This window comes from Bos indicus, chromosome 29, assembly GCF_029378745.1.
Source record: "Bos indicus isolate NIAB-ARS_2022 breed Sahiwal x Tharparkar chromosome 29, NIAB-ARS_B.indTharparkar_mat_pri_1.0, whole genome shotgun sequence".
Classification (NCBI taxonomy): domain Eukaryota; kingdom Metazoa; phylum Chordata; class Mammalia; order Artiodactyla; family Bovidae; genus Bos; species Bos indicus.
This window is the reverse complement of record NC_091788.1, coordinates 8858583-8885384: the sequence shown is the minus strand read 5'-3', so window position 1 is coordinate 8885384 and position 26802 is coordinate 8858583. Positions and strand designations below refer to the sequence as shown.

General features: G+C 42.3%; 1 protein-coding gene and 1 pseudogene across 2 annotated transcripts in view; one reads left to right on the top strand and one right to left on the bottom strand.

The window, feature by feature from the left end:
* Positions 1-1635: 1635 nt before the first annotated feature.
* Positions 1636-2577, bottom strand: LOC109554001 (cofilin-2 pseudogene; annotated as a pseudogene).
* Positions 2578-4233: 1656 nt separating this feature from the next.
* TMEM135 (transmembrane protein 135) overlaps positions 4234-26802 on the top strand; it is a 327021-nt gene continuing 304452 nt past the window's right edge. Inside the window, exon 1 of one of the 2 annotated variants that reach the window (XM_070782658.1) lies at positions 4234-4583. In XM_070782658.1, coding sequence (XP_070638759.1) covers positions 4443-4583 — 141 coding nt within the window. In that variant the 5' untranslated portion in view covers positions 4234-4442. The remainder of the gene's footprint in view (positions 4584-26802) is intronic. The other variant, XM_070782657.1, reaches the window with a different exon arrangement.

Genomic DNA, 26802 nt, shown 5'->3' with positions numbered 1-26802 from the left:
ATGGATTATTGAAATTAAGTAGGATAAGTCTGTGTGATCAGTCCTTTAATTTCCACGGACAAGTTTATGCTGTCTTTCTTATACTCTTAAATTTTTTTAAAATTAATTTGTTTGTTTCTTTTCGGTTGCACTGTGTTTTCATTGTTTTGTGCAGCCTTTCTCTGGTTGCGGTGTGCGGAGGCTACTCTTGGTTGCCAAGCGTGGGCTTCTCATTGCAGTGGCTTCTCTTGCTGGGGAGCACGGGCTTTAGGTGCGTGGGCTTCAGTAGTGGCGGCACACAGGCTCAGTAGTCGTGGGGCACAGGCTTAACTGTTCTACAGCATGTGGAATCTTCCTGAACCAGGGATCAAACCCAGGGCCCCTTGCATTGGCACGTGGATTCTTATTCACTGCACCACCAAGGTAATCCATAAGCCTCTCATATTTTGAACTAGAGATTTAAACAAAACAAAACAAAACTGTGATTATCCTGTTCCTATCCTATCATTGTGTACTGGCTATGTTAAAGAGGGAGATAACTTGAATGTGAGAGTGTATTTGTTCCTACAGAAGATCCCGGATGTTGAATAAGATGGGGTAAATGCATAGGAATTTAGGTTGTACCCCTTGAGAAGGAGAGGTTATTGTTATCTGAGGAAAAGGATGTTCCCAGATATTTGGGCAGCCAGAGGCGTGGAACTACAGCCAACACTTCTGGTTGCCCCCAGTATCTGTGCTTTTCATTTTGCTCAGTAATGAAACCCCAAATGTTAGCTGGGCATTTGTCCAACCAATAAAAAAGGTTATATTTCCCAGTCTCTCTTGAAACTAAGTGTGGCCATGAGACAAACTTTGCGCAATGTTTGTAAGGAGAAGTGGTTTGCATAGATCTACTGTGAAGTTTACTTAAGAGGAAGTTATGTCCTCTGTTCCTCTTTGGCTGGTCTTCCTCTCTAGCATGTGGATGTCATGGCTCAAGGTGAAGTGGCCAACTTACAAGTTAGGATGGAAATCACAGGTAACAGTTTGCAGAACAATCTGTCAGAAGGAGTTTGGGATCCCTGATGGATATAGAGCCACCATCTTAGACTAAGACTGTCTATGTTGGTCTGTGGATATAGAGCCACCATCTTAGACTAAGACTGTCTATGTTGGTCTGAGAGAGAGACCAACGTTTATCTTTTCTACCACTGTAACTCTGGACTTTCAATCTGAGTACTTTTATTATCTCAGTTTATACTATCAATATATTATTAGCATAGCTATCTTATCTTGTTTGGCTTTCTTATAACTTAGTTTTCAGGTAACTAGTTGTTTTGTTTAAAATATATGGGAAGGCATTTCTTGAGTTGTGCATAAAAGTAATGGTATTAAACAGTCTAATGGCAATCTTTGATATGTTGCTTAAATGAATGATATTTCCTTCATTTATTGTTTTGAAAGGGCCCACTGGGGAAGTTCAGTTCAGTTTAGTTGTTCAGTCATGTCCGACTTTTTGCAACCCCATGGACTGCAGCACGCCAGGCTTCCCTGTCCATCACCAACTTCAATTTCTCCATTGGGGAAGAGGAAAAAGAAAAACAAAATCTAACACTATTCCAACTGACTGAGCTGTAGAAATGGAAGCTGCTTAACACTCAAGATGGTATTCGACTGTCATTTTATGAGTTTTCCTTCAGGTGAGACAACTATAATGTTTCCCAATTTCTCTCCAAGTGACAAATGCTCCTCAATTTCATCCCTTCCATTTACATGTCACTCATATTTAATATGGGCTTCCCTGGTGGCTCAGAGGTTAAAGCCTCTGCTTACAATGCAGGAGACCTGGGTTCGATCCCTGAGTCAGGAAGATCCCCTGGAGAAGGAAATGGCAACCCACTCCAGTGTTCTTGCCTGGAGAATCCCATGGATGGAGGAGCCTGGTGGGTTACAGTCCATGGGGTCGCAAAGAGCTGGACATGATTGAGCGACTTCACTTCACTTCACTTCACATTTAATATATGTAGATTTCTTTTTAATGGCCTCTTTAGAGCTAGCATAAATCATCTTGTTTTTAAAAGGTGCACTCTTAGAAGCCCAGTCTTTTTTGTTGTGTATATGGCATCAATAGATCAATACTAGGTATTCTTAGACTTTTTTGTTGTTTATATGGCATCATACATAGCAAACTGGTAATCCTTCAGAGGTAGCAACTTCATAACAAAATGTGTAGGGGTCCTCCGTGGTATCACTGGTGTCATTTGTTAAGATCAGTTTTGCTTCCTCTATTATAATTATTTGTCTTTCCTCATCATTTAAACAGAACTTTCTTTCATCTTCTTTTGTGTAGAATATTTATTTTCTTATCATTAAAACCTTTGGTGACTTCATCATTCACTGTAACTCCAGAAGTCATAGTGCCTGGGGCTGCAATGCCAGCTCTGGCCCCAGCTCTATGGCACTGGGAGGAGATGGAGAGGTAGGTGGAAATCTTTCTTGTTCACAGCCGAATCTACCGAGCTTAGAATAGTGTCTGAAAATAATGTGTGTGTGTGCTCAGCCGTGTCTCACTCTTTGTGACCCCATGGAGTGCAGCTTGCTAGCTCCTTTGTCTTTGGAATTTTCTAGACAAGTATACTGGAGCAGGTTACCATTTCCTACTCCAGGGGATCTTCTTGACCCAGGGATTAAATCCGCGTTTCCTGCTGGCAGATTCTCTGCCACGGAGCCACCTGGGAAGCCTGCCTGAAAATAGTATGTGCTCAGTAAATATTACAGAATGAATAAATGAAGACTAGATTCGAATGGGATTTGTCTAAAGGGCTGTATATAAAAGTAATAGTATTTAACAGTCTAATGACAAGCTCCTGCTTTAAGACACTTAGAATTTGAAAATCCAGGGAACATGGAAAGTTATGTGTGAGGAAACTGACTCTTACAGAGTTTATAAGTCTCATGGGCCACACAGGTTCCTTGTCATGCCAACTGTTGGCAGCCCTCTAGCCAGGCATCAGTTCTAAGACCATGGCTGCCTCGACTAGGTGTACGATTTGAAGCATAGTCCCCCTAAAATCGAGTTCCCTTCCCCAGTTTATGATTAATCTCGCTATCTAAAACTTAATTTCCTTTCTCACCCTCCTACAACCTCAATCCTGTGCTAAGTGAACAGTAATCAACTAGTCAGATGACTAAAATTGCTGTTGCTGATGCCATTGCTAATATACTAAAACAGCTAGCTATTACAGATAACATCATTAATGTACAAACTCAGCCTGTTTCTCCACAACAAGATGAGCTCACAGACCCCCAAGCCATGGGCCACCTGACCTGAGAATCCAAGACATCCTGATTTCCAAAACTACGATAAAAAAAAGTCACAAGATGATTCATCCTAGTCTCTGTTTTCCCTTTTTAAGAAACCCCTAACTCACAGACAAAGTGGGAGCGGATCTGAGGCTTGTCAAGAAGTCAGTCTCTCTCACGCCCTTGCTTGGTGGTGGTGGTTGTTCAGTCGTCTCTGACTCTTTGTGACCCCAAGGGCTACAGCACGCTAGGCTTCTCTGTCCTTCACAATCTCCCTGTACCCTGCAATAAACCCTTCCTTTGCTGCAAACACCTGCTGTGTTTGCTCTGGCCTGGCTTTCTGCGCCTGGGGCAAGTGAGTCCTTGCTGGGTTACATACTTGGCGGATGCGTACCTGTGACGGTGCTGTAGATACAATGGCTGGCTCAGTGGCCCAGAGTTTGGAGACAAAGACCTACTAGCCTTTCCCTTACAAGAAGGGAAAGTGCACAACTAGCAAATTTGTTGAGCCTTCTCAGGCACCGCAGAGCTTAGAAAGCCGAGTCATCGAGGGCGCTGCTGGGTCCCAACCAGCAGACAGCCTCAGCTATTTACTACCTGGCGCTCCAGGGAAGGGGAGCTGGCCGTTCTGAGGAGGATGGTTGTCTGGGTTCGCCTCTGACAACCGTCTTCCTCCACCAGCTCCCAACAAAGACATTTCATCCATTTCTTCCACTGCTCTCGATTCTGCTTGGCTGGGCTTTGAGAGGACCGAGGCTGGAGTACACAGTGACCCAACGCGCCCACTGGGGCGAATCTGTCAGGGCGCGCGCGGCGCGGGCCGTGAGGAGGCGGGCGGCCGGCGCGTCGCCGAGCGGCGCTCTCTCTACCCCCGTTGGCTGCGCGCGCCACTCTGGGGCGCTCTTGGCCGGGGGGCGCCGGCGGGGGCGCGCACGCTCCGCCTCTCCCCGCCTCCCCGGCTGCGCGCCCCGCCCCCTCGAGCTGCCATACGCTGAGCGCCCAACATCCGAGGACTTTGGCCCAGAGTAACCCCGCTCGCGTTACCTTTTCCCTCTTTTCCGCGCCTCCCCCCGGGCTGGCCCCGGCTGGTCCGCCGCGGCTGGGCGCGCGCTGCCCTCCCCGCTTCCTCCCTTGCGAGCGCCGGCTCAGTCCCTCCCGGCCCACGCGCGCGGCTCCTCGTCATGGCGGCGCTCAGCAAGTCCATCCCTCACAACTGCTACGAAATCGGCCACACTTGGCAGCCGTCCTGCTGGCTCTCTTTCCTGCACATCACCAGGGGCGCCCTGGAGGAGTCCCTGAAGATCTATGCACCCCTGTACTTGGTGAGCGCCGTCAGCCCTCCCCCAGGCCGAGGGCGGTGTGCGCGGTGGGCTCCTGGGAGGCGGGCTCGGGGCACTCGCAGTCTTGTCAGCCTCTCCTTGGGAGCGATCAGGGGTGTTTGGGGGGGGGCAGGAGTGGGTGGGCTTGGGGAGGGGGGAGATCGCGAGGCGCTGATACCCTAAATCCAGCTGGGACGGAAGAAGGGGGAAGGGAGTTAGAGGTTGAGCTGTCATCTGAACGTCTGCTGTTGGAGGAGAGGATGTCTTCTCAACTTCAGGATTAAGTTTGGGGGCCACTTCAAACTGTGAATGCACACACCTGCGTTGCTTTTCCTCTCTCCTGCCTTGTGATGGAGAGGTCTTCCTAGGTCAGCTAGGGGATGAGAAATGGCCTGCAATCATTCCTCATCTAATTCCCTCTGTTTTGGCGTTCCCCTCACCCCACCCCCACCCCCCAGGTTTTTTTTTTTTTTTTTTAGGGCATATTTGACATCAGGTCCCCATGACCTTAGATCTTGTGTCAATTTGGGAATGACAGGATTGTGGCTTGAAGGTTTTTGCAAAGTGTTTTTGCAAGTTCACAAAGTGGTCTCCAGGTTGAGATTTTGCTTGGTGTTGTAAGGTGGTTCCAGCCTATGAGTCAGTGAAAGTGTCTAGGAGATCTGACTGTATGCCACTTGTAGGTCCTTTATTCCACAGCTTTACAGGTAGGGCAATCTAAATTTGGAGCTTTAAATAGAGACTATTTGAAAATATGTGTATGTATCACTGAGAGTTGTTAGTTTGTTCTTGAATGTTCTAACCAGCATCTCTCTCCACCCCCCCCCCCCGTAATCTCATCCTTTGTATTAAAGATTTCTTTAATCTTTAATTTCTTTAATCTTTAATTAACCAAGATCACTTTGGTTATTTACGTTTATTGTCTTACTTTATTGCCAAATAGAGTCTGTGTCCTAGGAAGGCAGAGGTATATTTTTTGTATGTTTCCTAAAAGTTCTAGTCAGTAGTCAGTGGATGGTCAGTTCTTCTCATTGAGTAATGATTTAGATTTATACCCTCATATTCCTGAAGGTGTGTCATGGCCATAGCTGTAGAACTTCTTCAGAAGTCTGATTATTTATTACAGAGATAACCGAGGAGAAGATGGTAACTTTCTCTGAGCTTGCAGAAGCCAGTTTCATTTGTATCATATTCACTGGTGCTTTTAAAACTTTAACGCGTGTTAGGAGTCTGCTGGGGTGAGCATGTTAAAATGGGGGTTCTGATTCAGTAGATCTTGGTGGAGCCTGAAATTCTACATTTCTGACAAACTCCCAGATGATATTAATGCTTCTGGACCAAGAGTCACACTTTGAATAGTAAGGATCTGGAGCAGAGGCTGATAATAGACTTATCATTAGAGCGATTAATATCTTCCTTGATTTTCTTTGGCAAAGATACATGTTTTTCTGCTTTTCTACTTGAATAGTCGCTAGTCTATAGCTCATTTATTTAAAAAAAGGGTATCTACAAACATGATTGAGCTTTTGGTATATTCAGAGATTTTTCATTCCCTTATAGGATTATGAAGTTACATGGGGAGAGTCTAGGGTATGTACTTTCTCTCCCTGAAAATCCATAGCGCTTTTATTGTGCCTCATTCATTCAACAATGATTTGTTGAATGCCTGATATTTTTCATATTTACAGCCTAGATAATTTATTGGTTATGTTCCATGATGACTAGTTCAAGGGAGCAACAGAAACATAGGTTCTTCTATGCCAGCAGGTGGGGTAGGGGCAAAAGTGTCAAGAGAAGTTTGTGTTTTATTACTCTCTCTCCAGCTAGGTTAAATACTTCTTGAAAACAAATTCTTGATCTTATTTGATCTTGTATCTGTGTTTGGAATATAGCTGGGTAACTCAAAGTTTGGGTTGCTATTCATGAGTGGTTGTGAAGTAAAATTAGTGGGAACTGACCAGTATGTTATTTTAAGTGAAATAGAAAAGAATAGGAAAAAAAAAAAGAGAGAGAGGGCACCACAGGTGGTATGGATAAGTGTTATTTCATTACAATTTTGTTTGTTGTATTTATATAGGTGGCTGGGGCTCTTAGACCATATAGCAGCATTTTGTTCTTTGTCCATGTTGGGCAGTTGTTTAAATGTGTAATCCAGGTGCCACAAGGCAGTGCGGGGGAAGCAACGGGCTTGTAAAGGCTATCAGCCGCTTCTGATTTTGAATCTCAACTGACTCACTCACTGTTTGACTTTGTGCAAGTTGTTTTGACTCCTTCTGTGAGAATTAAGTGAAGTAATACACTGAAGACTATCACATTTTCTAGTTCATAATAGGTCTTGAATAATTAGGCATTTTTTTTGTTCCCCATGCCCTCGGTGACACTTAAGTTAGATGCAGGTAGCGAGGGCTCCTTGGAAGAAGTAACGTTTGACTTAGGCCTTGAAGAGAAGGATCACAGACATTGATTCATGTAGTAGATATTTATAGAATACTTAATGGAGCAGAGGGAGAAAAGTGTGCATTGAGGCAGAAATCCAAATGGTTTTGTAAAAGAAGTAGTAGGTGTATTGATTGACTGAAGCAGAAGTTTTGCACATAGGATGAGTAATGACAACTCTTATTTACTGAACACTCATGTAGCTAGCTTCCCTGATATCTCATTTGGTAAAGAATCTGCCTATAATGCAGGAGACTCCGGGTCAATTGCTAGGTCAGGAAGATCCGCAGGAGAAGGGATCAGCTACCCACTCCAGTATTCTTGGGCTTCCCTGGTGGCTCAGTTGGTAAAGAATCCGCCTGCAATGTGGAAGACCTGGGTTCCATCCCTGGGTTGGGAAGATCCCCTGGAGAAGGGAAAGACTACCCACTCCAGTATTCTGGCCTGGAAAATTCCATGGACTGTACAGTCCTTGGGGTCGCAAAGAGTTGGGCACAACTAAGCAACTTTCACTTTCACTTTCACTTTCATGTGCTTAGACCTTTACATATCTTATTTAATGCTTACACAACTCTCTCTTATGCCCATTTTGTAGGTAGGAAAACTGAAAGAGACTTTAAGCAGTTTCCAAGATGAAGAGTTAGTAGGGGGAAGAGACAGGCTTTTGTTTTTTTGTTTTGACTCAAAGACTGAAGGTCAGGCTGAGGATGTCATGAGGTTTTTTTTTTTTTTTTGAATAAAGGGGTTACAAGTACAGAATGGTGTTTTCAGAGGATGAATCTGGTTGAAATGGGTACACTGGATTGGAAAGGCTGTTGAGGAGTTGATGCAGTGGATTCATTTAAGTGATAGAAAATCTGTTCTCAGGGAATCCCACTTTGTAACTTGTTAGCAGTGTGACCTCAGGAAAATTATCTCACCTCTTTGAGCCTTAGTCTCTTTGGGTGTAATTATACCCATCTTTTTCAGGCTGTTGTGAAGATTTAAATGGGAAAATAGTATGTAGGAATAGCAGTCATCACATAGGAGGTCCCTAATCAAGGGTTGCTGCATTTGTTATGATCTTTGTCTCCACCTCTGATTAGAATGGTGGTTTGTATTCAGAACTAGCATGGTACTTCAGTAGGTGCTTCAGTAAGTGTCTGAATGAGTGCAAGTATGAATGGATGAACTCATGAATAATTCAGGAGTGAAGAAATAGTATTTGGCAGGCTTAAGGTAGTGGCAGAGAGAATGGAAGGGCAGTTTTAGAGGCATTTCACAGGAGAGGCATTTCATAGGATGAATGAACAGGACTTAGAGATTGAGAAGGTTGGGGCAGTGTGAAGGCTTGTTTATGCTTCCAGGATTTCAAGTCTGACTGATGGTGTCGCCATTATCACTGATAGAAGAGAAGTTTAAGGGAAGCCGGGTTGGGGGAAAATTTTAATCAGAAGTGTCTTTTAGAGCTTATAGAAATCTGCTTTTCATTTGAGATATTACGTGTGTTGTGCTAAACCGATTCCTTTTGTCCCTTTCAGGTTTCCTCGTGGTCTGTACATCTGCTCTCATGTTTCTTTCTCATTGTGGCATCTAGCATCATGTCTTAGTATCACCTTCACTTTCTAATGCTTCAGATCAGATCAGTTGCTCAGTCGTGTCCAACTCTTTGCGACCCCATGAATCGCAGCACGCCAGGCCTCCCTGTCCATCACCAACTCCCAGAGTTCACTCAGACTCATGTCCATCGAGTCAGTGATGCCATCCAGCCATCTCATCCTCTGTCGTCCCCTTCTCCTCTTGCCCCCAATCCCTCCCAGCATCAGAGTCTTTTCCAATGAGTCAACTCTTCGCATGAGGTGGCCAGAGTACTGGAGTTTCAGCTTTAGCATCATTCCTTCCAAAGAAATCCCAGGGCTGATCTCCTTTATGACGGACTTGTTGGATCTCCTTGCAGTCCAGGGGATTCTCAAGAGTCTTCTCCAACACCACAGTTCAAAAGCATCAATTCTTTGGCGCTCAGCCTTCTTCACAGTCCAACTCTCACATCCATACATGACCACAGGAAAAACCATAGCCTTGGCTAGACGGACCTTTGTTGGCAAAGTAATGCCACTGCTTTTCAATATACTATCTAGGTTGGTCATAACTTTCCTTCTAAGGAGTAAGCGTCTTTTAATTTCATGGCTGCAGTCACCATGTGCAGTGATTTTGGAGCCCAGAAAAATAAAGTCTGACACTGTTTCCACTGTTTCCTCATCTATCTCCCATGAAGTGATGGGACCGGATGCCTTGATCTTTGTTTTCTGAATGTTGAGCTTTAAGCCAACTTTTCCACTCTCCACTTTCACCTTCATCAAGAGGCTTTTGAGTTCCTTTTCACTTTCTGCCATAAGGATGGTGTCATCTGCATATCTGAGGTTATTGATATTACTCCTGGCAATCTTGATTCCAACTTGTGTTTCTTCCAGTCCAGCGTTTCTCATGATGTACTCTGCATATAAGTTAAATAAACGGTGACAATATACAGCCTTGACATACTCCTTTTCCTATTTGGATCCAGTCTGTTGTTCCATGTCCAGTTCTAACTGTTGCTTCCTGACCTGCATACAGATTTCTCAAGAGGCAGGTCAGGTGGTCTGGGATTCCCATCTCTTTCAGAATTTTCCACAGTTTATTGTGATCCACACAGTCAAAGGCTTTGGCATTGTCAATAAAGCAGAAATAGATGTTTTTCTGGAACTCTCTTGCTTTTTCCATGATCCAGTGGATGTTGGCAATTTGATCTCTAGTTACTCTGCCTTTTCTAAAACCAGCTTGAACATCAGGAAGTTCACGGTTCACATATTGCTGAAGCCTGGCTTGGAGAATTTTAAGCATTACTTTAAATATAGTGATCTGTGCTTTTTCACATTGAATCTTCATGTTTTCTTGATTTGTAAAAAGCATCAATCCTCATTATCAATCCACTTGATAGAATTTTTTCTTTAAGAGCCTACAGCATGGCACCCCACTCCAGTGCTGTTGCCTGAACAATCCCATGGACGGAGAAGCCTGGTGGGCTGCAGTCCATGGGGTCACTAAGAGCTGGACACGACTGAGCGACTTCCCTTTCACTTTTCACTTTCATGCATTGGAGAAGAAAATGGCAACCCACTCCAGTGTTCTTGCCTGGAGAATCCCAGGGATGGGGGAGCCTGGTGAGCTGCCGTCTATGGGGTCGCACAGGGTCGGACAAGTGACTTAGCACCAGCAGCAGTACAAATGTTATAATATATGCTAACAATTTATCTATGTACCAAAAATGTATTTCAGAAAGCTTTATTTCTTACTCAGTTATTGTCACACATTCACAATAAGTGGTACCCAGTGCTATACACATGAAACAGTTATTAAACCACTAAAATTAATGAAAGCATAGTGTCCTTGGTACTTTGTGGCAAAGTTAAAATACACAGTTACTCATTTAGGAGGATGGACTCTGTGCTGTTCCAATTCTTAGGTGCCTTTCCTAAAAGGAAAACTTGTTAACTTACCTCAGGTGATTCTAACAGTTTTCTTATGTTTTTCCTGGTGTCTTTCCCCAGGACTTCCAGATTAGGGTACTGGCATTTATCATTAACTGATTTCAGAGAAGATCCTTTCTCAGTTTTGGCAAAGAGTGATTTAAAAATGTGCTTCTTTATTGACCTTCAAATGTTTATACCCTTCTTCAGAGTATGAAAGTGGTTACTTAATCTTTACTTCTGTTGAATCTTAACAGACTTGTTAGATTATAAAGGGTCAGTTCATTACCTTTAGACTGAATAAATACTTAAGCAAGAGTTGGACTTCTAGGAATAAAAAAAGAAAAAAAAAACAACTTATAGACAGTTTTTAGTTAATTGTGAAAGACTTGAAAGGCAATGCCAAAGAATGCTCAAACTACCCCACAATTGCACTCATCTCATACGCTAGCAAAGTAATGCTCAAAATTCTCCAAGCCAGGCTTGAACAGTTTGTGAACCGTGAACTTCCAGATGTTCAAGCTGGATTTGGAAGAGGCAGAGGAAGCAGAGATCAAATTGCCAACATCCGTTGGATCATAGAAAAAGCAAGAGGATTCCAGAAAAACATCTATTTCTGCTTTATCGACTATGCCAAAACCTTTGACTGTATGGATCACAACAAACTGGGGAAAATTCTTCAAGATATGGGAACACCAGACCACCTGACCTGCCTCTTTAGAAATCTGTATGCAGGTCAGGAAGCAACAATTAGAACTGGACATGGAACAGCAGACTGGTTCCAAATTGGGAAAGGAGTTCGTCAAGGCTGTATAATGTCACCCTGTTTATTTATCTTATATGTAGAGTACATCATGAGAAATGCTTGACTGGATGTAGCACAAGTTGGAATCAAGGTTGCCAGGAGAAATATCAATAACCTCAGATATGTAGATGACATCACCCTTATGGCAGAAAGCGAAGAGCTAAAGAACCTCTTGATGAAAGTGAAAAAGAAGAGTGAAAAAGTTGGCTTAAAGCTCAGCATTCAGAACACTAAGATCATGGCATTGGTCCCATCACTTCATGGGAAATAGATGGGGAAACAGTGGAAACAGTGGCTGACTTTATTTTTTTTGGTCTTCAAAATCACTGCAGATGGTGACTGCAGCCATGAAATTAAAAGACACTTGATCCTTGAAAGAAAAGTTAGGACCAACCTAGACAGCATGTTAAAAAGCAGAGACGTTACTTTGCCAACAAAGGTCCATCTAGTCAAAGGTATGGTTTTTCCAATAGTCATGTATAGATGTGAGAGTTGGACTACAAAGAAAGCTGAGCACCGAAGAATTGATGCTTTTGAACTGTGGTGTTGAGAAGACTCTTGAGAGTCCCTTGGACTGCAAGGAGATCCAACCAGTCCATCCTAACAGAAATCAGTCCTGAATATTCATTTGGAAGGACTGATGTTGAAGCTGAAACTCCACTACTTTGGCCACCTGATGTGAAGAACTGACTCACTGGAAAAGACCCTGATACTGGGAAAGACTGAAGGTGGGAGGAGAAGGGGACAACAGAGGATGAGATGGTTGGATGGCATCACTGACTCAATGGACATGAGTTTGAGTGAACTCCAGGGAGTTGGTGATGGACAGGGAGGCCTGGTGTGCTGTAGGCCATGGGGTTGCAAAGAGTTGCACATTCCTGAGTGACTGAACTGAACTGTAAAATTTAAGTAATATGGCCAGAGGGTTTTTTTTTTTTTTTTTTTAATGTTCTCATATGGTTTTATTTTATGGGAAAAAACCAGTAATTCTATATAACTTCCCAAGCTTACCTCCACTTACAAGATGCTGTTCAGATTTCTATATTTCAGTATGGCTTAGGAGGGGGAATTCTGGATTCTGGAATCAAATTGCCTGTGTTAGAATTCTTGCTCACTTCTTACTACCTGGGTAATCTCAGACAAATGACCTGTCTACTCTACTCAGTTTTTGTGTCTGTACTGTGGGAGAAATGGTAAATTTTAACTCGGGAGGCCCTGGTGAAGATTAAATGAGGCGTAATATGTAAAGTGTTTCTGGCATGTAGTATGCACTGAGTTTTTAAAGGTACTGTTTTAGCAGATTTTCTTGAGAAAATGAGACCAGAAATGAGACTTTTTGAAGCTTTTGATTTTTTTTTTTTTACTTAAAAAAGGGAGAGAATTTAAAGTCATTAAGCAATACAGACTGCTGGGAATATTTGGATTATTTGACATTTGGAGACCATGGAATTTGTAAATATGTTGGATGAATCCCCCTTTGATTTTCTTCCTGAGGCCTACTTTAGAGGTGAAGGTGAAGGGCTCATTGTATCCTTCTAGTACATAAGTGGGAGAAGGCAATGGCACCCCACTCCAGTACTCTTGCCTGGAAAATCCCATGGATGGAGGAGCCTGGTAGGCTGCAGTCCATGGGGTTGCTAAGAGTTGGACAAGACTTAGCGACTTCACTCACTTTTCACTTTCATGCATTGGAGAAGGAAATGGCAACCCACTCCAGTGTTCTTGCCTGGAGAATCCCAGGGACGGGGGAGCCTGGTGGGCTGCCATCTATGGGGTCACACAGAGTCAGACATGGCTGAAGTGACTTAGCAGCAGCAGCAGCAGTCCATAAGAAAATGATGATTTTTTAACAAGATTTGTTATTGTCCCTTTTGAGGTGTAACAGTCATTTGGTCTTTGTCTTTCAAATGAGCAATTAGATGATGAGTTTTCCTATTCATTAATAAGAGATTGTGAGTATGTTGAGTTTGGTTTTCTGTGTGACATTTTATTATTCTTTGGCTGACCTCTGTTGAGTTCAAAATACACTTCCAGCATATTACTTCTAGTTGAAAGTTGAAGACTATTGTACTGAACACTTCTGTAACTCACCCTTTTCTGTAGCAATCTGAGTATATAGTTGGCCAAATGTTCTTTACTGTTACTTGTCTCTTTAGTTATCATAGATCAGGGATAAAAATTAAATTAATATAAACATTGGAATATAGGATCTAAATAGTTATGATCCATTCCTGTTCCTGTTTCTGAGTCAGTAGATTCTTATTAAAATGGATATTTATTTCATTAAATTTTTTTTTAAGCCATTCAATCCTTAGTAAATATTTTTCAGTGTCAGCATTATTTCCGCTTGCCTTGTCACTAGAGAATTCTCTTCAAATCAGGAGTGGGAATTTCCTTGGTGGTCCATTGGTTACATGTTGGAGCTTCCACCTCAAGGGGCCTGGGTTCAACCCCTGGTCTGGGAACTAAGATCCCACAAGCTGCACAGTGTGGCAAAAAAAAAAAAAAAAAAGATGTTGTTGTGATTTAAGATTTTTTTGGGTGCATGCATCTGTTATAGGAAGGGGGACCTCTTCCAGGGCCTGAGAGTGGGCTCTTGTCTAACACTTGGAAATGAATTATCTGAGGAGTCACACATGCTGACAAAGCAAGAGAGTTTATTGGGAAGGGGTGCCTGGGTGGAGAGCAGGAGGGTGAGGGAACCCAGGGGGACTGCCATGCCACGAGGCTCGCAGTCTCGGGTTTTATGGTGATGGGGTTCTTTTCTGGGATTTCTTTGGCCAAACATTTTGACTCGATTCTGATTTGGGTTCTGTCAGTGTGTTTCTCCTAACAAATCTGTTTTATCTTGGGAAAATAAGACTGTAGTTAATAAGTATTTGTTAATGAGCCTGATTTATTAGTGAATCAAATTGGTATTGTAAATTGATATTACAAATTGTATATGAAGCTCTCTCATAATTATACTTGCAGAGAATCAATTTCTGTGAATGCATGAGGATTTTAAGTAATTTTGCTTTCAGCTGCATTGAAAAATATTCAATGAAATGGATTTATGTGTGGAAAAAAGTGTGAAAAGAGGGAAGAATGCTGGATCAAGTGTCATCAGGTTTGAGCAGGTTGCTTTTATATGAATGCTGAATTTATAGCGTTTTTAACTTATCACCATCTATTTTGTCTAGTCTTTGGACTCATTACATATGCTAACTTGCTTTGGCTTCTTGCGTCTGGATCTTTGGAGTTTGCTTTGTGGTTAGTCCAGTTTGGGAGTTGCCTTGAAGGATTCCGTGTCTATTGGCAGTGACAGAAGAAAGCTTGTTATTCTGATCGTTTTTGATTTCTAAATGTTGAATAAAGTAGACATAGTCCCATCTTTGTCAGATCTGTATCTCAGAAACCCTCTAGCCCAGGAGACAGGGATTTAAACAGAATTCAGATTGAATTTCAGAGTGCGTGCATTTGTAGCTCCACATGGAGCTCACGGAGTGTAACTGCATTTACCTGACTCTGTTTTCTCTCTCTTCCCTATCCTTATTTTATTCTTCAACTATTACAGATTGCCTACAATGTATCAGAAATACAGGAGTGGGGTAACAAAATGTATGTGGACATTTAGGTTAAGGGGAAGATAAACTTGAAAGAAACATGCAAAAATTGATTTCAACTGTATTAAGTGCTATTGAGAAGTACAGGATGTTACTGGAGAGTGTTACATGAGACCCTATCCTGGTGTGGTGGGTTTCGGAAGGCTTTCCCAATGAAGTAACAAAGTGAATATATGAATATCTGTTAAGTGAATATGTATCAGGCTTAACATTTATGGCACATAACCCAAATTCTAGCATGTGGAAATTCAGAGAAATAAGAAGTAGTTACTTTACAGAAAGAGAGATAATGTAATGATTTCTTAAATCCGATATCCTGGGCAAGAATTTGATTTCTTTCCTTTTGACTTTAGGTCAAAGGCAATAATAAAGCAACTCAGACGATACAAATACCTGGATTAACAGATTCTCTGGGGTTGAATCCCCTTCTAATAAAACTTATATTTTAAATTAAAATAGTCAGAAATTTTCAGTTACAAATGTTAGAAAAACTGTTTTAACCTCTATTTTCCTTCACTGATTTAAAGGTAAATAAAGTTTGTTTTGGGCTTCCCTTGAAGCTCAGTTGGTAAAGAATCTGCCTGCAATGCAGGAGATCCAGGTTTGATCCCTGGGTCGGGAAGATCCCCTGGAGAAGGGAATGGCTACCCACTCCAGGATTCTTGCTGGGAAATCCTATGGACAGAGGAGCCTGGTGGGCTACAGTCCATGGGGTCACAAAGAGTTGGACATGACTGAATGACTAACACTTTCACTTTCGAGGTTGTTTTAGACAAAATTGTCTATAAAGATCTGGGAAGGTCTTTTTAAAGCTTTCTTTTTTCTGTGCTCTCTCTCTCTCTCTTTTTTCCCCCCTGTAGTTAAATTTATGGTTAAATTTCTTTTCTGGTTTAGATTGATGGTCAGGGTCTTCCCCATCAAAAAATAGTCAGCGATTCTGTATTCGTTAATTATCAGACTTCAATGTGGGTGAATTTTAGCAAATGTGTGACTACAAGTACAGTTTAACCCTTTTGAGACTAGCTTTATTTTCTGTTAAAGGAAATTCATGTAACAACAAATGATGAGGCAGTTTGATATTTTTTACCCACATGGGCTTCTGATGTCTGTGATTTTTTCTCTTGCTCAAATTGTCCCTACTTCTCTGGCTTGAACTCTTAGTTTGCTATGGTTCTGTTTTAAGGATTCAGTTCAGTATATCCAGTATTCTTATCGGAGAGACTGGAATGTATGTACATACCTTCTATTTTTCATCTGAACTTAGTTCTTCAATAAGAAGTGTATTATTTGAATTTTTCTTCATTAAGGTATTTTCATATTAGAGCCCACATTTGTATTTAAGTATGCAGAAGATGGCAGGTTATAAGAATTGTTTTGATTTAAGACTATAGTATTCCTTGGAGAATTATAGCAATAAATTGAAGTAACAGGTGTGTGTTTTCAAGACTATCCCTATATTACCAAAAATATTAATATTACTTACTCAGTTTGGAACATGGCTATAATATACATAGGGCTCAATCTGAGTTTTGTTTTTGATCATATTTTGTCTCAATGTTATATATTTTCAGATTTATCTTTAAAGCCTGTGTCAACTTCCTTATAAATGTGAAAGTGGCCCTTTTACTGAGAGTAGACGATTATAAGCTTAATGGTCATCACTGAAGCCTGATAGTATGATTTTCATTACAGGGAGGTTTAATAGTAAGTAGCTAAGGAAACTTTTGAAGATTTACTTGTATTCTCTGGCATATATTAGTAACAAAGTTTTGTTTTGTTCTGTTTTTATTTTATTATTATTTTAAAATTTTATATTTAATAAAGTATAGTTTGTTTACAATATCATATTTATTTCAGGTATACAACATAGTGATTCAAACTTTTTATAGATTATACTCCATTTAAAGTTACTCTAAAATATCGGTTGTATTCCCTGTGCTATGTAATATATTTTATGTGTAGTAATCTCCTACCCCTTTCCTTCTTGCCTCTACCCTCTTCCTTCACCTCAGCGGTAATCACTATTTGGTTCTCTGTATCTGTGGGTCTGTTTCTGTTATACTCATACTTTTGTTTTCTAGATTCCACATAAGTGGTTTGTCTTTCTCTTTGTGACTTATTTCACAAATCTCAATACCTTCCAGACCATCCATGTTGTTGCAAATGGCATATTTTCATTTTTTTTTAATGACTATATTCTTCATCCATTCATCTCTTTTATCTGTTCATGTGTTGATGGACACTCAGGTGGCTTCTATATCTTGGCTATTGTAAATAGTGTTGCTGTGGACATTGTGGTGCCTATCTCTTTCTGAATTAGTGTTTTTGTTTTCTTCAGGTGTATACTTAGGAGTGAAATTGCTGGGTCGTATGGTAGTTCCATTTTTAGTTTTTTGAGGGACCTTTATACTGTCTTCCACAGCGGCTGTACCAATTTACATGCCCACCAACAGTATGTGAGGGTTTCCTTTTCTCTACATCCTCGCCACCATTTGTTGTTTTTGTCTTTTTGGTGATAAGCCACTCTGACAGGTGTGAACTGATACGCTCATGGTTTTGATTTGCATTTCTCCGATGGATTAGCAGTGTTAAGAATGTTTTCATGTGCCTGTTGGCCATCTGTATATCTTCTTCAGAAAAATGTCTATGTAAATCTTTGGCCCACTTTTTTTTGATATTTAAAACAATTTTTATTTTTTGGTTGCGCTGCACAGCTTGCAGGATCTTAGTTCCCTGATCAGGGGTCAAACCCATGCTCCCTGCAGTGGAGGCACAGAGTCTTAACCAATGCACTGCCAGGGAAGTCCCTTCCGTCCATTTTTTGATTGGAATTTTTGTCCTTTTGATATTGAGTTGTATGAGCTGTTTGTGTCTTTTGGATCAGATTAGATCAGATCAGATCAGTCGCTCAGTCATGTCCGACTCTTTGCGACCCCATGAATCGCAGCACGCCAGGCCTCCCTGTCCATCACCAACTCCCAGAGTTCACTCAGACTCATGTCCATCGAGTGAGTGATGCCATCCAGCCATCTCATCCTCTGTCGTCCCCTTCTTCTCCTGCCCCCGATCCCTCCCAGCATCAGAGTCTTTTCCAATGAGTCAACTCTTCGCATGAAGTGGCCAAAGTACTGGAGTTTCAGCTTCAGCATCATTCCTTCCAAAGAAATCCCAGCGCTGATCTCCTTCAGAAAGGACTGGTTGGATCTCCTTGCAATCCAAGGGACTCTCAAGAGTCTTCTCCAACACCACAGTTCAAAAGCATCAATTCTTCGGCGCTCAGCCTTCTTCACAGTCCAACTCTCACATCCATACATGACCACAGGAAAAACCATAGCCTTGACTAGACGAACCTTTGTTGGCAAAGTAATGTCTCTGCTTTTAAATATGCTATCTAGGTTGGTCATAACTTTCCTTCCAAGGAGTAAGTGTCTTTTAATTTCATGGCTGCAATCACTATCTGTAGTGATTTTGGAGCCCAGAAAAATAAAGTCTGACACTGTTTCCACTGTTTCCCCATCTATTTCCCATGAAGTGATGGGACCGGATGCCATGATCTTCGTTTTCTGAATGTTGAGCTTTAAGCCAACTTTTTCACTCTCCACTTTCACTTTCATCAAGAGGCTTTTGAGTTCCTCTTCACTTTCTGCCATAAGGGTGGTGTCATCTGCATATCTGAGGTTATTGATATTTCTCCCAGCAATCTTGATTCCAGCTTGTGTTTCTTCCAGTCCAGCATTTCTCATGATGTACTCTGCGTAAAAGTTAAATAAACAGGGTGATAATATACAGCCTTGACGTACTCCTTTTCCTATTTGGATCCAGTCTGTTGTTCCATGTCCAGTTCTAACTGTTGCTTCCTGACCTGCATACAGATGTCTCAAGAGGCAGATCAGGTGGTCTGGGATTCCAATCTCTTTCAGAATTTTCCACAGTTTATTGTGATCCACACAGTCAAAGGCTTTGGCATAGTCAATAAAGCAGAAATAGATGTTTTTCTGGAACTCTCTTGCTTTTTCCATGATCCAGCAGATGTTGGCAATTTGATCTCTGGTTCCTCTGCCTTTTCTAAAACCAGCTTGAACATCAGGAAGTTCACGGTTCACGTATTGCTGAAGCCTGGCTTGGAGAATTTTGAGCATTACTTTACTAGCGTGTGAGATGAGTGCAGCTGTGGGGTAGTTTGAGCCTTCTTTGGCCTTGCCTTTCTTTGGGATTGGAATGAAAACTGACCTTTTCCAGTCCTGTGGCCACTGCTGAGTTTTCCAAATTTGCTGGCATATTGAGTGCAGCACTTTCACAGCATCATCTTTCAGGAGAAAGATGATGTCTTTTGGATAGTAACCTCTTATTGGTCATATTATTTGCAGCTATTTTCTCCCACACAGTGGATTGTCTTTTTGTTTTGTCAGTGGTTTCCTTTCCTGTGCAAAAGCTTTTAAATTTAATTATGTCCTATTTTATATTTGCCTTTGTTTCTTTTGCCTTAGTAGACATATACCCGCGCCCCCCCCCCCCCCCAAAATGGCTGCAGTTTATGTCAGAATGTTCTGCCTATGTTTTCTCCTAAGAGTTTCAAGGTTTCTTGTCTCACATGTAGGTGTTTAATCCACTTTGAGCTTACTTTTGTGTGTGATGTGAGAAAAGATCCTAATTTCATTTGTTTACTGAAGAGACTGTCCTTTCCCCATTGCGTATTCTTGCTGCTTTTGTCGTAGATGAATTGTCCTTGGAAGTGTGGGTTTACTTTTGGGCTCTCTGTCGTGTTCCGTTGAGCTGTGTGTCTGTTTTGTGCCAGTACCATACTGTTTTGATTATGGTAGCTTTGCAGTGCACAGTTTGAAGTTAGGGAGATGATTCCCTCCAGCTTTGTTCTTTCTCAGAATTGCTTTGGCTATTCAGGACCTTTGTGGTTCTGTATATTTTAGGATTATTTGTTCTAGTTCTGTGGAAAATGTCATGGATATTTTGATAGGGATTACATTAAATCTGTAGATTGCTTTGAGTAGTGTGGTCATTTTAATAATATTAATTCTTCCAATTCTTGAACATGGGATTGCTTTCCAATTCTGTATCATTCCTTTGTCAGTGTTTTATAGTTTACAGAGTATAGGTCTTTGACCTTCATGGTTAAGTTTATTCCTAGATATTTTGTTCTTTTCAATGCAATTTTTAAAAAAAATTAAAAATTTTTTAACTTTTATTTTATATTGGAGTATAGTTGACTTACAGTACTGTTTCAGTGTCAGGTGTTTAGTAAAGTACTTCAGTTATACATATACTTGTATCTATTCTTTCTCAGATTCTTTTCCTATGTAGGTTATTATGGAATAGTGACTTCTCTGTCCTGTGTAGTATGTCTTTGTTGATTATCTATGTTATACATAGTAGTGTATATATGTGGATTTATCTCTCCCCCCAGTCTTTCAACTTTGGTAACCGTTAGTTTCTTTTCAAAGTCTGTGGGTCTGTTTCTGTTTTGTAAATAAGTTTATTTGCATCTTTTTTTTTTTTAGATTCAACATAGAAATGATATCATATATGTCTTTCTCTGCCTGACTTTCTTCACTTAATATGATAATCTCTAGGTCCATTCGTGTTGCTGCAAATGGCATTATTGCGTGTCCTTATGTGGGAGCATCCGTATGCGGTCTGCATGTGCCAGGCTTTGGTTGGAGAGCTTGATCTGCAGTGAGCACAGGTCATGTCTTCACCCTGGGCGTGCTGGCAGCTGTCGCCTTGGTGGGAGACGGGGCTGGAGATTGATGGGTCAGGTCCAGGGCCAAGTGTGAGCCAGACCTTTTCCTCTACTCAGTGGTCGTTATTGCCCTGTTTGGGATGTGGTTGGGTCCTAAGGTGCTGGAGCAGAAACCCTGATGGTTGGGTCTGAGCTGGTTCCATTTCCTCTCAGTGTGAATTCTCCCCCCTCCTGGAAGGGGCAGCTTCATCCCAGAGGGGAAGCAGCACTAGAGCAAGAGATGTTGGAGCAGGCCATGGGTGTGGCCTGACAAAGTGGGGCCCTCTTGAGAAACTGACCAGAGCCCTGGGAAGTCTCCATTTGCTTCCTCTGCCTTGTTCCCAGGAGTAGGCACGTATGTGCACGTGTTCTTCATGAGTGGAGTCTCAATTTTTTTGAGCTGTCTTGTAAGTAATACTGGTTTTCAAACCACGTAAGGGCACTTGTCTTCCTGGTGTTGGACCCCAGGGCCAGGGTATCAAATATGTGGTTTGAATCCTTCATGCCCCAGGGAGGGTCTCCCAGCCCAGGATATCTCTCTCATCTTCTGTGTCCCATCCTCGGATTACAGGTACTGACTTGATCACTTCTCCTCCCTTCTTTGCTGACTCTGTGTGGATTTTTACAGTCTTTGTGTAGGAGAGTCTTTCTGCCAGTCTTGTTTGTTTTCAGTGAGAGTTCTACATGTTGCTGTGTTTTTGATGTGTTCGTGGTGGAAAGTGAGCTCCAATGTCCTTCTTTGCCATCTTGATCTCTTCTTCTTTTGCGGGGGGGTGGGGGGAATGGTCCCTGGAGGAGACAGTGCTGCTTGGGTGCTGGTGACACTGTGGTTTTTCATAAGCATCCTTGTTCACTGTTGGGCTGCACCCTGCAGGCAGGCAGTCCCTGTAGCTGCCCAGCTTCAGGACCAAGGGGAGAGCCCAGAGGTATGGATGGGGGGATCTTATATGTCTGAAGCAAGGTCCTGGAGCGACAGCCCACCGCATGCTACGGATGGTGGGCAGGACATGCCAGCAGCCCCCACTCCAAGGGGCGGGGATGTTACCAGTTATAGGGGAGAGGCGTCTGATTGGCACATAGGTTACCAGGGAAGTTAGCAGAGGGCATCCCGCTCACTGTCCCTTTGATAAGCTATCATTGTGGAGGTATTCTAGTTCTAATATTTAGACTAGCTGTGTGACTAGTGGTACAAGTGTATAGGCATGTGAGTAGGGTGTAGGTGAAGTGGGCACTGAGCCATTAGGGGATATACCAAAAGCAAAAGAATGACCATCTTGGGTGGCCTGATCACACGTTGGCTGACCATGAGAGACGAACAGGAACTTCCAGTTTTTAATAAGCTGATTATCTGTATGTGATGAGGCAGCATGGTGCAGTGCACTGGATCTGAGTTTTTGTTTTGCTCTGCAACTTATAGTTTGACTCCCAGTTTCCTTATATAAATAGGTGATAACTCTGTCTTAACTACTCACGACATGCTTTGGTAATCATATGAGATAGTATATGTGTGAAAGCTTTGAAACTGCAAAAAGACATGTAAATATTGGTCTGTGATTCTAGGTTCCTTGTCTTTTTGTTTTAGAATTTAAATTTGGCCTTTGTAGCTTCAAAATAGTTTTAACCTTAAAAATAAAAGTGTTGGAAGCAGTATAAGTTCAGTGTATTTGTTAGAGTTCTCCAGAGACACAGAACCTGAAGGGGAGGTATGTGTGAGTATGTGAAAGTGTTTGTGTTATGTATGAGAGGTGTGTGGTGTGCACGCACACACACGCAGTATATATATATGTATAGACAGACAGACAAACTGAGTAACTTATTATAAGGCATTGGCCCAACCATTACGGAGGCTGAGGAATTCCAAGATCCACAGTTGGCAAGCTGTTCAGTCGCAGTTCAGTTCAGTCGCTCAGTCGTGTCCGACTCTTTGCGACCCCATGAATCGCAGCACGCCAGGCCTCCCTGTCCATCACCAACGCCCGGAGTTCACTCAGACTCACATCCATTGAGTCAGTGATGCCATCCAGCCATCTCATCCTCTGTCGTCCCCTTCTCCTCTTGCCCCCAATCCCTCCCAGCATCAGAGTTTTTTCCAATGAGTCAACTCTTCGCATGAGGTGGCCAAAGTACTGGAGTTTCAGCTTTAGCATCATTCCTTCCAAAGAAATGCCAGGGCTGATCTCCTTCAGAAAGGACTGGCTGGATCTCCTTGCAGTCCAAGGGACTCTCAAGAGTCTTCTCCAACACCACAGTTCAAAAGCATTAATTCTTTGGCACTCAGCTTTCTTCACAGTCCAACTCTCACATCCATACATGACCACAGGAAAAACCATAGCCTTGACTAGATGTACCTTTGTTGGCAAAGTGATGTCTCTGCTTTTCAATATGCTATCTAGGTTGGTCATAACTTTTCTTCCAAGGAGCAAGTGTCTTTTAATTTCATGGCTGCAGTCACCATCTGTAGTGAGTTTGGAGCCCCCAAAATAAAGTCTGACACTGTTTCCACTGTTTCCCCATCTATTTCCCATGAAGTGATGGGACCGGATGCCTTGATCTTCGTTTTCTGGATGTTGAGTTTTAAGCCAACTTTTTCACTCTCCTCTTTCACCTTTATCAAGAGGCTTTTGAGTTCCTCTTCACTTTCTGCCATAAGGGTGGTGTCATCTGCATATCTGAGGTTATTGACATTTCTCCTGGCAATCTTGATTCCAGCTTGTGCTTCTTCCAGCCCAGCATTTCTCATGATGTACTCCCATATAAGTTAAATAAGCAGGGTGACAATATACAGCCTTGATGTACTCCTTTTCCTATTTGGAACCAGTCTGTTGTTCCATGTCCAGTTCTAACTGTTGCTTCCTGACCTGCATACAGATTTCTCAAGAGGCAGGTCAGGTGGTCTGGTATTGCCATCTCTTTCAGAATTTTCCACAGTTTATTGTGATCCACACAGTCAAAGGCTTTGGCATAGTCAATAAAGCAGAAATAGATGTTTTTCTGAAACTCTCCTGCTTTTTCCATGATTCAGCGGATGTTGGCAATTTGATCTCTGGTTCCTCTGCCTTTTCTAAAACCAGCTTGAACATCAGGAAGTTCACGGTTCACGTATTGCTGAAGCCTGGCTTGGAGAATTTTGAGCATTACTTTACTAGCGTGTGAGATGAGTGCAGCTGTGGGGTAGTTTGAGCATTCTTTGGCCTTGCCTTTCTTTGGGATTGGAATGAAAACTGACCTTTTCCAGTCCTGTGGCCACTGCTGAGTTTTCCAAATTTGCTGGCATATTGAGTGCAGCACTTTCACAGCATCATCTTTCAGGAGAAAGATGATGTCTTTTGGATAGTAACCTCTTATTGGTCATATTATTTGCAGCTATTTTCTCCCACACAGTGGATTGTCTTTTTGTTTTGTCAGTGGTTTCCTTTCCTGTGCAAAAGCTTTTAAATTTAATTATGTCCTATTTTATATTTGCCTTTGTTTCTTTTGCCTTAGTAGACATATACCCGCGCCCCCCCCCCCCCCCAAATGGCTGCAGTTTATGTCAGAATGTTCTGCCTATGTTTTCTCCTAAGAGTTTCAAGGTTTCTTGTCTCACATGTAGGTGTTTAATCCACTTTGAGCTTACTTTTGTGTGTGATGTGAGAAAAGATCCTAATTTCATTTGTTTACTGAAGAGACTGTCCTTTCCCCATTGCGTATTCTTGCTGCTTTTGTCGTAGATGAATTGTCCTTGGAAGTGTGGGTTTACTTTTGGGCTCTCTGTCGTGTTCCGTTGAGCTGTGTGTCTGTTTTGTGCCAGTACCATACTGTTTTGATTATGGTAGCTTTGCAGTGCACAGTTTGAAGTTAGGGAGATGATTCCCTCCAGCTTTGTTCTTTCTCAGAATTGCTTTGGCTATTCAGGACCTTTGTGGTTCTGTATATTTTAGGATTATTTGTTCTAGTTCTGTGGAAAATGTCATGGATATTTTGATAGGGATTACATTAAATCTGTAGATTGCTTTGAGTAGTGTGGTCATTTTAATAATATTAATTCTTCCAATTCTTGAACATGGGATTGCTTTCCAATTCTGTATCATTCCTTTGTCAGTGTTTTATAGTTTACAGAGTATAGGTCTTTGACCTTCATGGTTAAGTTTATTCCTAGATATTTTGTTCTTTTCAATGCAATTTTTAAAAAAAATTAAAAATTTTTTAACTTTTATTTTATATTGGAGTATAGTTGACTTACAGTACTGTTTCAGTGTCAGGTGTTTAGTAAAGTACTTCAGTTATACATATACTTGTATCTATTCTTTCTCAGATTCTTTTCCTATGTAGGTTATTATGGAATAGTGACTTCTCTGTCCTGTGTAGTATGTCTTTGTTGATTATCTATGTTATACATAGTAGTGTATATATGTGGATTTATCTCTCCCCCCAGTCTTTCAACTTTGGTAACCGTTAGTTTCTTTTCAAAGTCTGTGGGTCTGTTTCTGTTTTGTAAATAAGTTTATTTGCATCTTTTTTTTTTTTAGATTCAACATAGAAATGATATCATATATGTCTTTCTCTGCCTGACTTTCTTCACTTAATATGATAATCTCTAGGTCCATTCGTGTTGCTGCAAATGGCATTATTGCGTGTCCTTATGTGGGAGCATCCGTATGCGGTCTGCATGTGCCAGGCTTTGGTTGGAGAGCTTGATCTGCAGTGAGCACAGGTCATGTCTTCACCCTGGGCGTGCTGGCAGCTGTCGCCTTGGTGGGAGACGGGGCTGGAGATTGATGGGTCAGGTCCAGGGCCAAGTGTGAGCCAGACCTTTTCCTCTACTCAGTGGTCGTTATTGCCCTGTTTGGGATGTGGTTGGGTCCTAAGGTGCTGGAGCAGAAACCCTGATGGTTGGGTCTGAGCTGGTTCCATTTCCTCTCAGTGTGAATTCTCCCCCCTCCTGGAAGGGGCAGCTTCATCCCAGAGGGGAAGCAGCACTAGAGCAAGAGATGTTGGAGCAGGCCATGGGTGTGGCCTGACAAAGTGGGGCCCTCTTGAGAAACTGACCAGAGCCCTGGGAAGTCTCCATTTGCTTCCTCTGCCTTGTTCCCAGGAGTAGGCACGTATGTGCACGTGTTCTTCATGAGTGGAGTCTCAATTTTTTTGAGCTGTCTTGTAAGTAATACTGGTTTTCAAACCACGTAAGGGCACTTGTCTTCCTGGTGTTGGACCCCAGGGCCAGGGTATCAAATATGTGGTTTGAATCCTTCATGCCCCAGGGAGGGTCTCCCAGCCCAGGATATCTCTCTCATCTTCTGTGTCCCATCCTCGGATTACAGGTACTGACTTGATCACTTCTCCTCCCTTCTTTGCTGACTCTGTGTGGATTTTTACAGTCTTTGTGTAGGAGAGTCTTTCTGCCAGTCTTGTTTGTTTTCAGTGAGAGTTCTACATGTTGCTGTGTTTTTGATGTGTTCGTGGTGGAAAGTGAGCTCCAATGTCCTTCTTTGCCATCTTGATCTCTTCTTCTTTTGCGGGGGGGTGGGGGGAATGGTCCCTGGAGGAGACAGTGCTGCTTGGGTGCTGGTGACACTGTGGTTTTTCATAAGCATCCTTGTTCACTGTTGGGCTGCACCCTGCAGGCAGGCAGTCCCTGTAGCTGCCCAGCTTCAGGACCAAGGGGAGAGCCCAGAGGTATGGATGGGGGGATCTTATATGTCTGAAGCAAGGTCCTGGAGCGACAGCCCACCGCATGCTACGGATGGTGGGCAGGACATGCCAGCAGCCCCCACTCCAAGGGGCGGGGATGTTACCAGTTATAGGGGAGAGGCGTCTGATTGGCACATAGGTTACCAGGGAAGTTAGCAGAGGGCATCCCGCTCACTGTCCCTTTGATAAGCTATCATTGTGGAGGTATTCTAGTTCTAATATTTAGACTAGCTGTGTGACTAGTGGTACAAGTGTATAGGCATGTGAGTAGGGTGTAGGTGAAGTGGGCACTGAGCCATTAGGGGATATACCAAAAGCAAAAGAATGACCATCTTGGGTGGCCTGATCACACGTTGGCTGACCATGAGAGACGAACAGGAACTTCCAGTTTTTAATAAGCTGATTATCTGTATGTGATGAGGCAGCATGGTGCAGTGCACTGGATCTGAGTTTTTGTTTTGCTCTGCAACTTATAGTTTGACTCCCA